At 38.0% G+C, this 14,143-nt stretch overlaps 1 protein-coding gene across 6 annotated transcripts in view; it reads right to left on the bottom strand.

The window, feature by feature from the left end:
* The window catches only part of SEMA5A (semaphorin 5A), a 312,014-nt gene that overhangs the window by 187,530 nt on the left and 110,341 nt on the right, over window positions 1-14,143 (bottom strand). For all 6 annotated transcript variants that reach the window (XM_071736701.1, XM_071736699.1, XM_071736695.1 and 3 more), the window contains exon 4: window positions 4,446-4,545. In XM_071736701.1, coding sequence (XP_071592802.1) covers window positions 4,446-4,545 — 100 coding nt within the window. The remainder of the gene's footprint in view (window positions 1-4,445; window positions 4,546-14,143) is intronic.

Here is a 14,143-nt window from a genome sequence, read left to right as displayed (position 1 = left end):
TGCTTGGCCTTGCTGAAATTCATGAGATTGGCGTGTCATCATTTGAACATGAGGAACTAAAGCAGGAGGGCTTTCAGACTCTGAGAGGGGCAGAACACAGAGGGGTCTGTTCCCTCCCATTTCCTGCCCATACTCTCTCAAGCTCAGGCAGCCCCTCCTCTTTCTGTCCCCTCACTCCTCGCTGCTCCCCTGTGCTCCTTTAAGACCGGCTCCCCACTTGCTCTCCAGAGCCCACATCCATCGGGTGCTGGGAAGAGCCATGGAGCCCCCTCCTGAGTCGGCCCTGCCACAGGGGGCCCTCAGGCACCTGTCCCTGCCAGCATCCAGGACGGGTTGTATATCTGTATTTATATAAACCTGTATTTTTTGTTACTTTATCTCCTATGTTATTGCCTTTCCCCTGTGCAAGTAAATCTGTCTCCAATTAATTTCCATTTCCAACTTCAAGTCTCCTGTCTTTGTTCCCCCTTTTATCTTCCCTTGTGTGCGTGTGGGTGGAATAGAGAGTAATCCTGTCCTGTGGTTTTTGGTTCTGCTCAAACTGTTAAGGCATGACACATGGGCACACCTCTGTACCCTGTCGAGGTTCCTCTGGTTGGTGGTGACTGGGCACACTCTAGAAATGTCAGACTGAGCCAAACTCAAACTTCATTGTGTTCAGCAGCCTCCCTCCCTACTGAGGATGGTGGGAGAGGGAAAGGGGGTGATGGCTCCAAATCTTAGGCAGGTCCTTAGGCATAAAGGAAATACCAGTGCCAGGGTGGAGTGAGTGATTAAAGTGAAGGTGTGTGCTAATATTTTAATAGTAACATTCATAGATCACTGCAGATGATGTAAAAAAAATTAAATGAGGCTAGGACATTCCAAATTAATAAACTGGGGACCTATAGGAGAACTGGACATAACAAAATAATGTATCAACCAGTGATTTCTCATAAAGACTGGATGACAACATGCAGAGGCATGGGGGGAGAAGATAAAACTAAAAAAAAAATGGTGTCATATATTAATTTTTGGAATGCCTGAGGACATCAGAAGACCACCTTTATTTCCCAAATTGGACAGGCAAAACTATTCTTAGCAATAACGGACTAGTAATTACCTTTTTAGTCATTGCCTCCTATGGCAAATATTACAGAATAATGTCTCATATATTTAGTGATCTCTATCTCAAAAATATATTTGTTCTTGTTTTTTCCACAGTGGTAAAAAGTGACAAAACTCATTGTTTCTTGACTAAATTACCCATAGCCATCTTATAGTGACTTGGTTTCCTGCCAACACTTCTGTGTAATTTATTCAGTTATTTAGTTCCCAATACGTACCCACTGACGGGTTAATGGTCAGGCACTGTGCACACACTCAACCTTTGCCTACACTGCAATTCCAGCCCTCTTCATTCTTCTTTCAGTAGCCCTTCCCCGCATCTCTAACTTTGGTTAACCTTGTTGCAGCACATATAAACCAAATAAAACACAGTACTACAGTTTAAAGTCTCCCAAGGACCTTGTGCAACTTTATCAATTTTATTCTGTTACTACAGAGTACACCTTTTGAGGCATCACATCTGCCTGTTTTTACATTGCCACATGACATAGGCAAGTCCCAAAGGAAATCCAGTCTGGTTTCCAGCTGGGATCTTCTCTACCTTGCTTCTAAGCCACACAAGTCACGTACCTCTTCATAGACTGCAAAACTTCAAAAATGGAAGAGATTCACACACAGCAAATATCAGTGATAGAAAAGGGGTTTAAGAATTTTGGACAGTGGCAGATTTTCACAACACTATTTTTGGGGGTTTTTTGTTGTTTTTTTTTTTTTTTGGTTTCTAAGACACAGAAATTTTGGAGAAGAGTGAAAAAAAAAATCAATTGTAAACTTAAGATGAGCCAGAACATTGCTCCTGGCTGTGAAAATCATTCCTCTGGTTTAGAACACCACCACTTTGTGAAAGAAGAAAACCAAAGGTACAAGAATCACCCTCTAGTTGTTTTTCTTTTTTTTTTTTTGACTGTTAGACAATTAAATCATAAGGGGAGTACTTCTCTCGGCAGTCTCAAAAGAATAATCTAAATTTATTTGTAGCTGTCCCACGTGCCACATCTCACAGTGCCTTTCTTTACCACTGATTGGGTAAAGAAGGGAAGATCATGTCAAAGAGCTACAAATTACCATTTCCACAACTGAAGAGGAATATTACAACTATTCAGATCTTATTGAAATCACATTGCACACAGTTATTAGTTTTTCAGTACTTAAGTGTTACTACAAGAAGATAATAAAAAAAGAAATTGAGTATTCTGGGAGAAATAGCTATATATCAAAATATATTTCACCAGGGAGGAGGAATTAACAGTGCATTCTCTTTACTGTTGGTATGAGAGCACATTTGTGGCTTAGGACATAAAATGAATTCCTCTAACAGCTCTTCAGATATGTGAATCCTGTGAGGCAGATGTGCAAGAAACTTGTACTAAAATTTTGTCCACAGGCCATAGAACAAGTAGGGTAACATTAATGCTCTGTTCAGATGGCTCTGGGTGAAGGGCAACTAGAAATAGTGTATTAAGTATAAAAACACATCAGTGCAGCCAGTTGAGATTATGAAAACTGCAAGCACAGCTCCTGCAAGCAAGCTGAAAACTCATCATATTCACAGTGTACAGATTCATTCTACACAGTAGTTGGGACTACATGCAAAAGGTGCATATTCATCAGATCAGCAACTCCATGGACAACTCCACAATGCTACGGTAAAGCTTAGAATTTTGAATGGAAAGGCAGAATAAGGATAAAAAAAATGTAACATATTATATGAACAAGTTACAGCCAGCCATGCTGGACTGCAGAAAACAAAGGTTTCTGTTGTTATTTTTACAACACTGAATATTTTCAATTTTGCAATGTTAGCCAGAATAAGAGAGATAAAGCTCCAGAGCAGCACTGACTTAGAGAAAACCAAATTAATCTATTGTTTTTACTGTATTTGGGTTTCTTTGCAAAAGGCAGAATTGGCAGTCAACATATTTTCGGTCACTAACTTTTCAACAAAATCCTCCAAAGCTCATTCTATACTGATTCAAAAGACTTCATCAAAACCATAAGTTTAAGAGAGCATATTTTTTGCTGAGGTTTGGAGCCCAGATGAAGAGTACAGAGAGACAAAAAAACAAAAACCAAAAACATTGGTGCACTGAGTGTGCACTGATCAAACACACAATTCCATGGGACTGAGGAGAGGCTCAGACAGCTTTGGCTTTTACTGACAGTCTTTACAGAACAGTGCCAATTGACAGCCTCCTGCCTTATTTAATTTGGCAGCTTCCAGTATAGAAAAATTGACATCAGTGCACAGGATATCCCATTTCAGGTGAGCCAGAGACATTTATGTATCTCCCCAGTCAGAAAGTTTCTCTGCCGTAGATAAGCAACTTCCAGCAGCACATGGAAAATTATTTGTTGCAGTGTATTTTATGACTTTTTGTTTTGAACATAGTTTCCAACTAAGAAACAAATTGAACAACAGAAGTATATTCCAATTCTAAATGTAACAGAAAATGAAGTGACTAGCACTAGAGGTATCTAAAAAATGTGCAGACGAGGCACTTCAGGACATGTTGCAGTGGGCATGATTGTGTGGGGGGGGTTTGTTTGTTATTTTGTTTTGTTTTGGGTTTTTTTATTTTTGGTTTGGTTTGGTTTGTTTCCAAGGGCAGTTGGCAATGGGTGCAATGATCTTAGAGATTTTTTTCCAACCGTGATGATTCTGTGATTCATTAATTCAAGAGTTAAATACATTCAGAAAGCAGGTTTAAATATCAAGTTTAGATGCTTAAAATTTCATGACAACCAAAATGTTCCACTATACTTCATATGCTAAGAGAAGAAAAAATGGTGCTCAAGGACTGTCACTGCTTTAATGATGACACCTAAGACAGTGTCAGTGTTGATCACAGCTTGCAAAATACTGTCAAAAATTATGATTAACACTGACGCTACCACTAATTCAGCAGTCTTTAACAGGCTGTTCCTGGCATTGTACTGAATAATTATTAGAATCATGCAAGCAAGAAATTCTGTATTGTGTAGCCAAGTTTGGGATCATCATGAGTTTTATGCTATGGTAACTTTTGTCACATTGTCATACAGCATCTGCCCGTTTTCCTGTATGTATCCAAAGTTTGAGCATACTTCAGAATAGTCTGCTTAAAAATGAGAGCAGCATAAGCTATTAAGATTCTTGACACCAGGCAGCTTTCAGCTTTGGTCAGGAGTAAGAAAAAGAAGCATATGCAATGTTGAGTTTAGTGGGTCTGGAAGGCAGGGGAGTCATACAAGAACAATCTGATGTAGAATTTGGCAAATCTGGTAGAATATGGCTCAATATTACTTATCAATAAAGAAAGAATATCCAGTTTCATGGAGTATGAAAACAGATTGCTCACCTTGCTCCAGCAATAAGCTCTTTTTGTCCTGGGTCAAATGTCAACTGTGAGAAGTCCACAGCATCTTCTGCTCTGAACACATGCAACCAAGGGGCAATTTCTAAAAACAATCAAGAAATACAAGTGTTACTCTAGATGTCATGGTGATAGTACATCAGATACCCAACATTACATTTGCATATACTGTGGAGCTGTATGTTTTCTCCATGTGGTCCTCCAAGGAAACCCAGGAAACTTTTACCACCCTACCACGCAATTTACAGTACAGGCCTGAAAAATATATAGAGCAGTTAGTCAATACATGTCTGAATGAAGTATTCAAATTTTGGTCTGATTTATAAGCAAGATGTGGTTTTCTTCCCTAGGTAAAACAGAAAACACCACAGTACAACTGCAATTCAGTGGCACTTATTAAAGTGAAGTCAGATTAATTTTTCCTATGTCAGCAGCAGTTGAGACTCTCTCAACTTGGCTTGGGTTTTGGTTTTGTTCTTTAAAAAAGTGTCTGATTAAGTGGAAAATAATGAGAAAAACAAGCAATTTTGACTTTTCATCACTTTCACATAAAAAGGTTGGGACATGAGGGATGAAAAAGGAAAAATGCTTGACATTCAGGGGAAATTTTAGGGGATGTCTTCCCTGCACAAATTTAGTGTTATATAAAGCAGAGCAGATGAATGAGTTGCTGAAAAGCACTAATACTAATTGTATTCAGAATATTAATCTATTTTTACTTTGAAAGCTATGCAGACAAAAAGAACAGCAGACAAAATCCTTAAATATTTGCATTAATAGTAGTTATTTCTGCATCTGTATCACTACAGTGCAGCTATATGAACACAAATGCTGTTCTGGGAACACAGGATTTTTTTTTAACACAGGCACATAGAATATGTGGAACCGGTATAATGACACAAATGTTTCTTTAAAATAAATGCAGTTGTACAAAAGCCTAATTCTCTGGAGTTCCTCAGGATATTGAAGCAATTTTTTATTTTTTTTTAAATGTCATCACAAAGCAGTGGTCCAGAAAGTATGTGAAAGGTGAGGAGGCTATGTATGTGTTAAAAGTAGAAAGTCATTGGGTATAAGAATATTGGGATTAATAAACTGATAAAGGAAATATTTGAATTAATTATATAAATGTTTAAGATTTAGGCAAATGGAAAACTTCTTGAGAAAAGTGATTTAGGTAAGAAACAAGATGTATACCATGAGATAATTACTCAAAATGATCGTATACAGTGGAAAGATGGATTAACCAAAATTTAAATTGGGGAAATTGGACGGTTGGAAGAACTATCCTCAGGAGAGGAACAGGGACAGTCAGATAGAGTTGGATAGAACCAATCAGAAAGGGAAGATGAAATCATCACAGAAGATAATTCGATGCACGTGGTCAGACTGAGAGGCCTTAAAAGCACAGGTAAAATATGGGCTGGGCCCTACAGGTTGAGGTGTAATAAAATGACACTCTGACAGAACCTAAAGTCCAAACTCTTATTTACACTTGAGGGCTAAGACTGGATCCAGCCACACCCAGACTCCTCTCAGAGAAGGAATTTAGAAAGCAAAGGAATCCAGTCTGAACCTCACAACTTGTCAGAAAAATCTTCCTGAACTTTTCTTTAACAGTATGTATGGCACAAGGGGATGTGGAGCCTACCTATTTAAACACTATAAATGTGAAACAGTCAATGAAAAGACTAAAGATGACCACACGGTCATGACCATTTAAAATCTTGAACCATAATCCCACTTAAGAATGATGGCAGTAACATTGTGATACTGGTATCACTAGTTGCAGCATAAGTTGGCAACGTCCATTTAAAGCTCCTTTCTCTGCTCAAGATAATGTTGAGAAAAACCATATGTGTTTCCTGTTTCAGGATGATTTGTTGTTAATTTAAGTATTAAAGTTTTAGCACAAGTAGGTCATCCGCACCTAACGAGAATGCCCATGAGAAAATTTTAGTCTGTGTCAAAATGTGTTCAGCCACTGCAGGGAACCATAAGTGTACTTTCCAGAGGCTGTATTATCATCTACTTTGGAAAAACAGATGGAATCAGGCAGTAGAATCACTTGGGTGTCAGAAAACAAAACTGTGCATTTTTAATGACAGCCTTTATGCATCTGGGCAATTTCAGGCCTGTAATGCCAGTTTGTACATGTTCTACAGAACCTGCAGCTAAATTCACTGTGGATTCCATCTGCACTGGTTGAATTCCCAAATCAAGATCTGAACACCATGCTGGAAAGGGGATTGGGCCATATATTAGATAACTGATTACAGCTGCCATCAGCTACTACTACAGATGCTGTGCAGAGAATCTAGCAGGATTATGTAGGAGAGGGAAAAACGTACACATACACCTATATATGTTATAGGCCTGTGTAGCCTTATATATACTTATTCATCTGTTTGTACATATATATGTATAAATGTAAAAGGCTACAAGCACAAGCTCAAAAGAGGAATTCCTTAGTTTTTTTGTACTTGATTTTGCAACATTAAGTGTCTCAGCAAGGCCCAGCAAAGCTTCAGGGGGCAGCAAAAGCAGCTGATTAAGACCATTTCCAGGCTTTGTGGGAGGGGGCAGGGGCTAGGCAAGGCAAGGCAGGCACAGGCTAGAGAGCAAGATGAGAATGAAGACTTGCTAACAAATCTCTCTGAAATCTGATTCCTCTCTGTCCTTCCAAAATACAAGTCAGTTCATCCTGCCTTTGTTGCAGCACTCAGCAGTGCTCTTGCTTGAGGGGATAAGGTCAGCATGAGCAAACAGCACTAGAAGTGGTTTTGGTTTTGAGCAAACACTCTGAAACTGCTTTTCACAGCTACAATTCTGCAATAGCTCTGTAGAAAACGCAAACAAGAAATCTACCACCAAACAAATAAACAAACAAAACAAATAAAAGAGATAAACAACCCCCATCTAAACTGTAAAGGTAAAAGCTTATTGGTGAAATCATGCTACACTACAGAAAATTTCTGTCACTAAATCAACAGAATAATTAGATTTCCTTTCATCTGAATAGAAGAATCTAGCTGAAAAATCTCAGGTAAAAGAAGACCATGAGTTTTCAATTCAATGAAAATTAATAAGCAATAATAATTTCACTTTATTAATCATTTTCAGGTAGATGCAACATTACAAGCTTTATAAAATAACACAGCTGTAGATTTTGTATACTACAAGATCACCCTAAATAAATGAGTAAGTTAATTAAGCTCACCTTGACATGAACTGCCTGCTGATCACAGGTCATTTCCAATTCTAACCCTCCCCTCTTTCCCTGGATTCCCCTCCCTTTCCTTTGCCCTCAGTTTTTGTGCTGTACAACAGAATACCCAGCCCTTCAGCAACTTCTTTCTTCTTATTCCTGATGCTGGAAACACTTCCCCAGATACACCTTCAATCTGGATTCTTTATCTATTTTAAAACTAAGTGTGCATTCTGCAGACATCAGTCTCAGACTTAAGCTCTTCATTAAAAACTACACTATTGTATTCATGCATTCAATGCCATCAGCTGGTCTTCAACAGACATTGGGTCCTTTTGATACATTCAAGATACCCTTAGCAAAAAAGGATTAATTTCTTTTCTTATTTTATATTTTCTTTTATAAAACGTTCCTGAAAGAAAACGCACATTTTCCCATGGAACTGAAAGGCATTGAAAAGTTCGGATTCTGAGAAAGCTACAACTCTTTCTGACATGCTGACGGGTTTCCTGGGAGTTTCAGGCTTCAGGGTTTTTTGGGGTTTGGTTTGGTTTAGTTTTTTTTTGGTTTTGTAATAGTTTAATACAAAGTTTGCCGGGGTTCATAAACCTGTGGCAAAGCAAATGCATCGAAGTCCCCTCAGCTCCTAGGAAAGGTCAAGGAAGTCTTCTAAAGAGCTCATGACTAATATTCACACAAAAAATGAGTGTCCTGAAATCTTCTCTCACTTTGACCTTAAATTTAGTATCTGCCCAACAGGCCATAGCTTGCTTGTTTTTTGTTGTCCAAGGACTTGCCAAGGGCTGAGCTCTACAGTTCTTTGCAAATGAAACAGGAAAGTTTTTGCAACCTAAGTTTCTTATTCAGCCCTTCAAAGCAGAGCTACAGTAAACAGTAGAATAAATTAAGAAATTACTAAGAAGGAATAGAGTGGTATGTTGAGAACTGAATTCACAATTTATCTTGAATGGGAAATTAGATGTTAAAAGACAATAAAGACCGATTTCATTAAAAAATTAACAGATACCAAAAATGTCAGTAGTTTATGTCAATGTTTATGGTGTATGTAGTATGTAATGCCTCATGCCATGGTGACCTTGTTTAAAACAGTGAGCACAAAGTTAAAAATACACCCAGTATCACCTCACCTCTACACTGTATTAGTAGAATAGTGATAATAATACCACTAAAGTTGAAAACTAACAGCTTTGCAATATTAACAGAAGTCTCTGGGTGGCATCAGTACAACAAATTCGCTAATCCTATAATAAAAAAATTAAATTTTAGTACCATATATTGATGTTGTTTTATAATTAAATTTGTCCAATGTAAGGATGATACAATAATCCCCATCTTCCGAAGTGGTATAATGATTTTAGCCTTAGATCTTCTCTTCCTGTGCTACTCAAGTTACATTACTATCCTCTTCAAAGGCAGCAAGCCAATTCAGAAGTCTCCACAGGGATGTGCTAAGCAGACTCCATTACATCACCCTCACTGCCCTGGTGACAGCCTCATTAATCCCAGGGGAATCTATTAAGTGAGGTGCCATGGCTGGCAAGAGGGGATCCACCTGTTCACTCATTCAGTTTTCCCAGTTTTTGGACTACTTGCAACATTTTTTCTTTAAGGACACAATTAGGTGCACTTGTAAACTCTGCTGTGATGCTTCAGGACTCTATTGTCTCTAATTATTTCAAAAGCAGAACTGGGAAAGAACTATTTTTTTCAGTAATTTCTGTGTGTCATCTGTGCATATAAATTTAGTGTCATGGTTAAGTCCTCATTTTAAAATTCCCATTATAATATAAATATATCTATTAATAATAAATTCACTCAGAACAACTTCAGGAAAACAAGTATTGCTCTCTGTTGGGGAAAAAAGAGAAGAAAAATGGCATGCCAGAGCCTGTTGCATCTTTTATGATTCACTTCTGTCTATATTTTTTTCTTACATTTCCAATCACCAGTCTTTTCTAGCTCTTTCAGTGTACTCTCCTCACAGAAATGCACTGAACACACCCTACTGCTAAGTCATTGACTCACTGCAGATAAAAGGAAAAAAGTACCAGAGATCAAGTGAAGAAAGGAAATAGGTACAAATACTATTCCACAGGTTTTAAAAAAAAAAAAAAAAAAAAGGACTCCATCAGGACAGTTCAGTCAAAGAACGGCTGTATTACTTCTGAAAACCACCATAATTTACCCCTTCTTGTTCAAAAGGAGCTGAGGCATAATCTGTCAACAACATGCCCTATTTTTCTAGGACTTACTCAAGGCACATGCTGCTCAGCATTCATGTACAACCCACTCCATGTTTTAAATACTTTTGAGCAAGGTTTAAAAAATTAAAAGTTAAGTAAGTAACAGGAAGAAAGCTATAGTTTCAAACATACTTTCAAGGTGAAAATATACAGCTATTTCTTTTCTTCTGATGAATTTCTGACAGCAAAGGTGCAAACAGACTTCTTGCTCAGGCATCATGCTACTACCTCATATACTCCTACTAGCAAACTACTTCATGTACTCCTTGGAACTGCAGTGCCATGAAAGTTCCCCACAGCTATGGTGGTTCTATTTCTGGTACATAGCATTTTAACCTATACAAATGGGTTATTCTTTATATCTTTGTAATGTCATTCTTTACATATTTGTACTTAGTGTACATTTCTGTAGTTACTTAATGATTTAGTAATTCTTTACATATTTGTAGTTACTTCGGACAACATTCTTCTATTACCCCAGCCTAGCACTGTTGCCAAACAGGCCAGAATGGTTTTTTCCCTATGGGTATATTCCTGTTGAATGCATTAACCATGACATCATTAAAAGTGTCATTTATTTTGAGAAAGCCAAGCAAAGAAAAGACAAGCAAATAATAAACAAAAAAAACTTATCTGAAATATAGTAAGTACAGCAAATATTTTTTCCATTTCTCTTGCAAAGAAGACTCATTCTAAGAGTGAGAAGCATCCCTGCAAAAACAACATGCTTGTTATACTCATCTAAAAATCTAAGCACATACATCTGCCCTGCTACTTGCTGTTCTTCCATAAGGCCCATAGTAGAAGCTGAAAACTTTGAAGACTAGCAAGACAAGAGGGCACGGTCTCAAGTTGTGCCGGGGGAGGTTTAGGTTGGACATTAGAAAGAATTTCTTTACGGAGAGGGTGATCAAGCATTGGAATGGGCTGCCCCGGGAAGTGGTGGATTCTCCATCCCTGGAGATATTTAAAAAGAGACTGGATGTGGCACTCAGTGCCATGGTCTGGTAACTGCAGCAGTAGTGGATCAAGGGTTGGACTTGATGATCTCTGAGGTCCCTTCCAACCCAGCCAATTCTATGATTCTATGAAGACAGCAGCTCTTTGCAAAGTAGAAGGCCTTCCTGTTACAGGATGCTTTTCTAAACCATGTAATTCCAGACATATGCTTTCTATATGCAACGGTATGTTGGCAGATCTGCTTTCAGGACTGTAAACCTCCTTAGCTTTATGATCCTGGCTGCTTAGGAAGGTTGTCTTGTGGAACTGTACCACTAAGGTGACTGTGCCTTGACCATGCTGCAGAGCTCTCTTCCTCAGGAGGTCTGGGAAGAAGCCCACAGGGAGATGCTGCAGGGTGCCTGGTGCCTCGGCTGTGCATGGAGACTCCACACAGGGATGCAAAGATAGGGAGGGCTGGCTCTAGATACAGCCTGAAGTCAACACTGTGGCCATTCTCTAACACTTTTTGCATGGTTCCAGTCCTGGCCTCCTTTAGCATACACTTCAGAGGAAGAAAAAAATATTTATTCTTCTTACAGTAGTAGAGCCTGAAGATAGTGCTGGTATTGCATCTTCATCTCAGACTTGCTTGTAAAAGGAGCAAGAAAACACTTAAGTAATCTGACCCTTAGGTTCCAAGCACATGTATACTCCACCAGGATGGATTAGAGGCCAGGGAGGTGCCTTTTATGTAATTTTTAGTACACCAGAAGGACCACTGCATTAAGAACCTTTGTCAAATAAACAAACAAGCAAAAAGCAACTCTAAAATTAAAACTTTACAGAAAGTGACAAATCTCTTCTAAAAATATGGAAAAAGCCAAGTCAAGCCCAGCCAAGTGTCCCAGTGATATTTATGTTACTGAGATTAGAAACTAGTTGGCACTTTTTCATCTATAAGGTACAAACATCCAGATGTCAAGGCTAAGGAGGGTCATGGATGCAACAGATCTAAGTCTTTGCTACCAGAAGGTTCCAATAATCTAAATGGTGTACACATAGGACACAGACAGAAAGCATGCAGAGAAAAGTACTTGTTCAAAACCAGAAAGATAGCATCAGCTGCTAAGACTTAATGCTTCTCTAAAATGAAAGGATTAGGACATACCAATCTGGGACAATACTCAGTATTGCATTTTAATGAAAAGGCATTCCATATAGCCCTTACCATACAGAACATATTTACACCAGGGCTGTGTAAACCACTGACTTTAGTAATACAGAATTAAAAGTATGTGGACATCATAACTGGGAAACAGAACATGTATATATAGTAGATTATCCCTAATATTTAATAAAATTGAAAATTAAAAGTATTTCTTATAAAAAAATAAAAGTGTTTTTATCTAGATAATACCTTAAGTACTATAGTCATTCTAGTAATTGGAAAGTAATTAAACAGTAATAACTATTCAGTTCCTAAAATAGGGATCCCGAAAGATACAAGAAAATAAAACAATTTCTTCCCACAAAGAAAAAAAAAAACTTAAAAATTATTTAGGCAGTGTTAGCTAATGCAATCCAATCCTCTATAAAAGAAAAGATGAAGTTATGACTTTTCCCAGTATGATTAAATCAGCTACCACAAACTAAAATATTCCTCTTTTAAGTCTTACCACACTACATTTGGTTTCACTTTGCAAACACGAAAACATGTCAGATCTCCATCTGGAGTTCAGAGCTTAAAAAAAAAAAAAAAAGCAAAACAAAAAACCCCTCAAAGCTACAGCTCTCATTCACAATCCAATATTCTGGAGGTGTCTTTAGATCACAAACAGGGCAACTACGTTCCTTCTACTATGCAACACAACACAGTTGTGAAGCTTTCCCTTCTGTCCAAAGAGAACTTCAGAGGTCAAGAAATAAATATGTAGCTCTAGCCTTATCTAGAAGCTCTCTCAGCCCCCTGAGTTCCTCTCTGCTTCAAATCATCTGTAATAAAACAAACGCCAAGACCATAAACCTCTTGACATTTTCCACAAAGTTCACTACCTGCTTATTTGGCCTTCATTATTTAAACAACAATTACAGCTTCAGAACCATTTTGGAGGTAATAAGATAGTGCTATAATTTATTATTAATGGGGAAAATGGAAAATAAAACACACTTAAAGCATCTGTTTCTTGACTCTAAACATGTGAACTTGAACTTCTTCCTTAAGCCTACTGTGAGCTTATTTCCTTGTACTCAACTCCTCACATCTTCCATTGGTTTTCTCATTAGGCACAAAGCCACCACCTTTACGGTTTTCGTGCTGCTTTCCAAGCAGGGCAGGAGCAGCCACAGTATTTGCCCTGCCCTGATTCCACAGACCCTTTTTGCAATCTGCTCAAACCACCAAAGTCTCAAGATCTGAAGCCCAGCCTTGCATTCCTCTTTGCTTCATCGTGCCAGAGATTCACCAGCTAGAACTACGTATTTCTGCATCCTTACGTGTGTGCATATGTCTGTTACTGGGATAATTAAAGAGAATTTGGGTTCTGACTGTCTGTGGCCTCAGGGAAGAGACAGTAACATCTGCTGCAATGACTACTTATTTCTTATTTTTCAGAACAAGGGGGTTGAATTGTTTATGCTTCATTGTTCAAACACACACACTGCATACAAATACAAGACAGTGTAAGGAAAAAAAGACTGAACCCCCACCTAGATGAAAGTGGTTTCTGTGCTACAAGCACAGTTTTTATATTCTCAGAATCACTTGTGAGTTCTAAAGAAATTATGCAGTGACAAGGTATCAGCCATGATATACAATTACAGCCCCTTTGAGTTTTTCGCTCTCTCATACACAGAAACATCATGAAACTAGAGCCCCAGATCATTCCAGAAAACAAAACAAAAAAAAGCCCCACACACAGACAAGAAGAAAAAAATAAAAATAATTTTAAAAAACAAAAAAACAACAAAACTTGCTTTGCAAATTTACTCTACCCAGCTGGAAGATTAACAATTCCCTTCCCAATTCAAAGGAAAAAACCTCTTGATTCAAACATGGCATACCTGATGTTATAATATTTTTTTAATTATCCAGCATCAGTCATTTGATGATAGAACTGTCTTTAAAAATAATTACTAAGTATTCATAGCAATAGTTTAAGCTGCCAAGAACTGTGCTTAAAAACTTCCAGTTGCCTGGTCTTGGTAAACCCAGAGCTTAAATAATCCAGGTCTGCTTTAAAGCAAAAGGCCTACCAATCTCTACTAACTGT

The sequence above is a fragment of the Heliangelus exortis genome, chromosome 2 (genome assembly GCF_036169615.1).
Source record: "Heliangelus exortis chromosome 2, bHelExo1.hap1, whole genome shotgun sequence".
NCBI classification, from domain to species: Eukaryota; Metazoa; Chordata; class Aves; order Apodiformes; family Trochilidae; genus Heliangelus; species Heliangelus exortis.
Note: the sequence above shows the minus strand (reverse complement) of the source record. Positions and strands in the feature narration are given on the sequence as shown.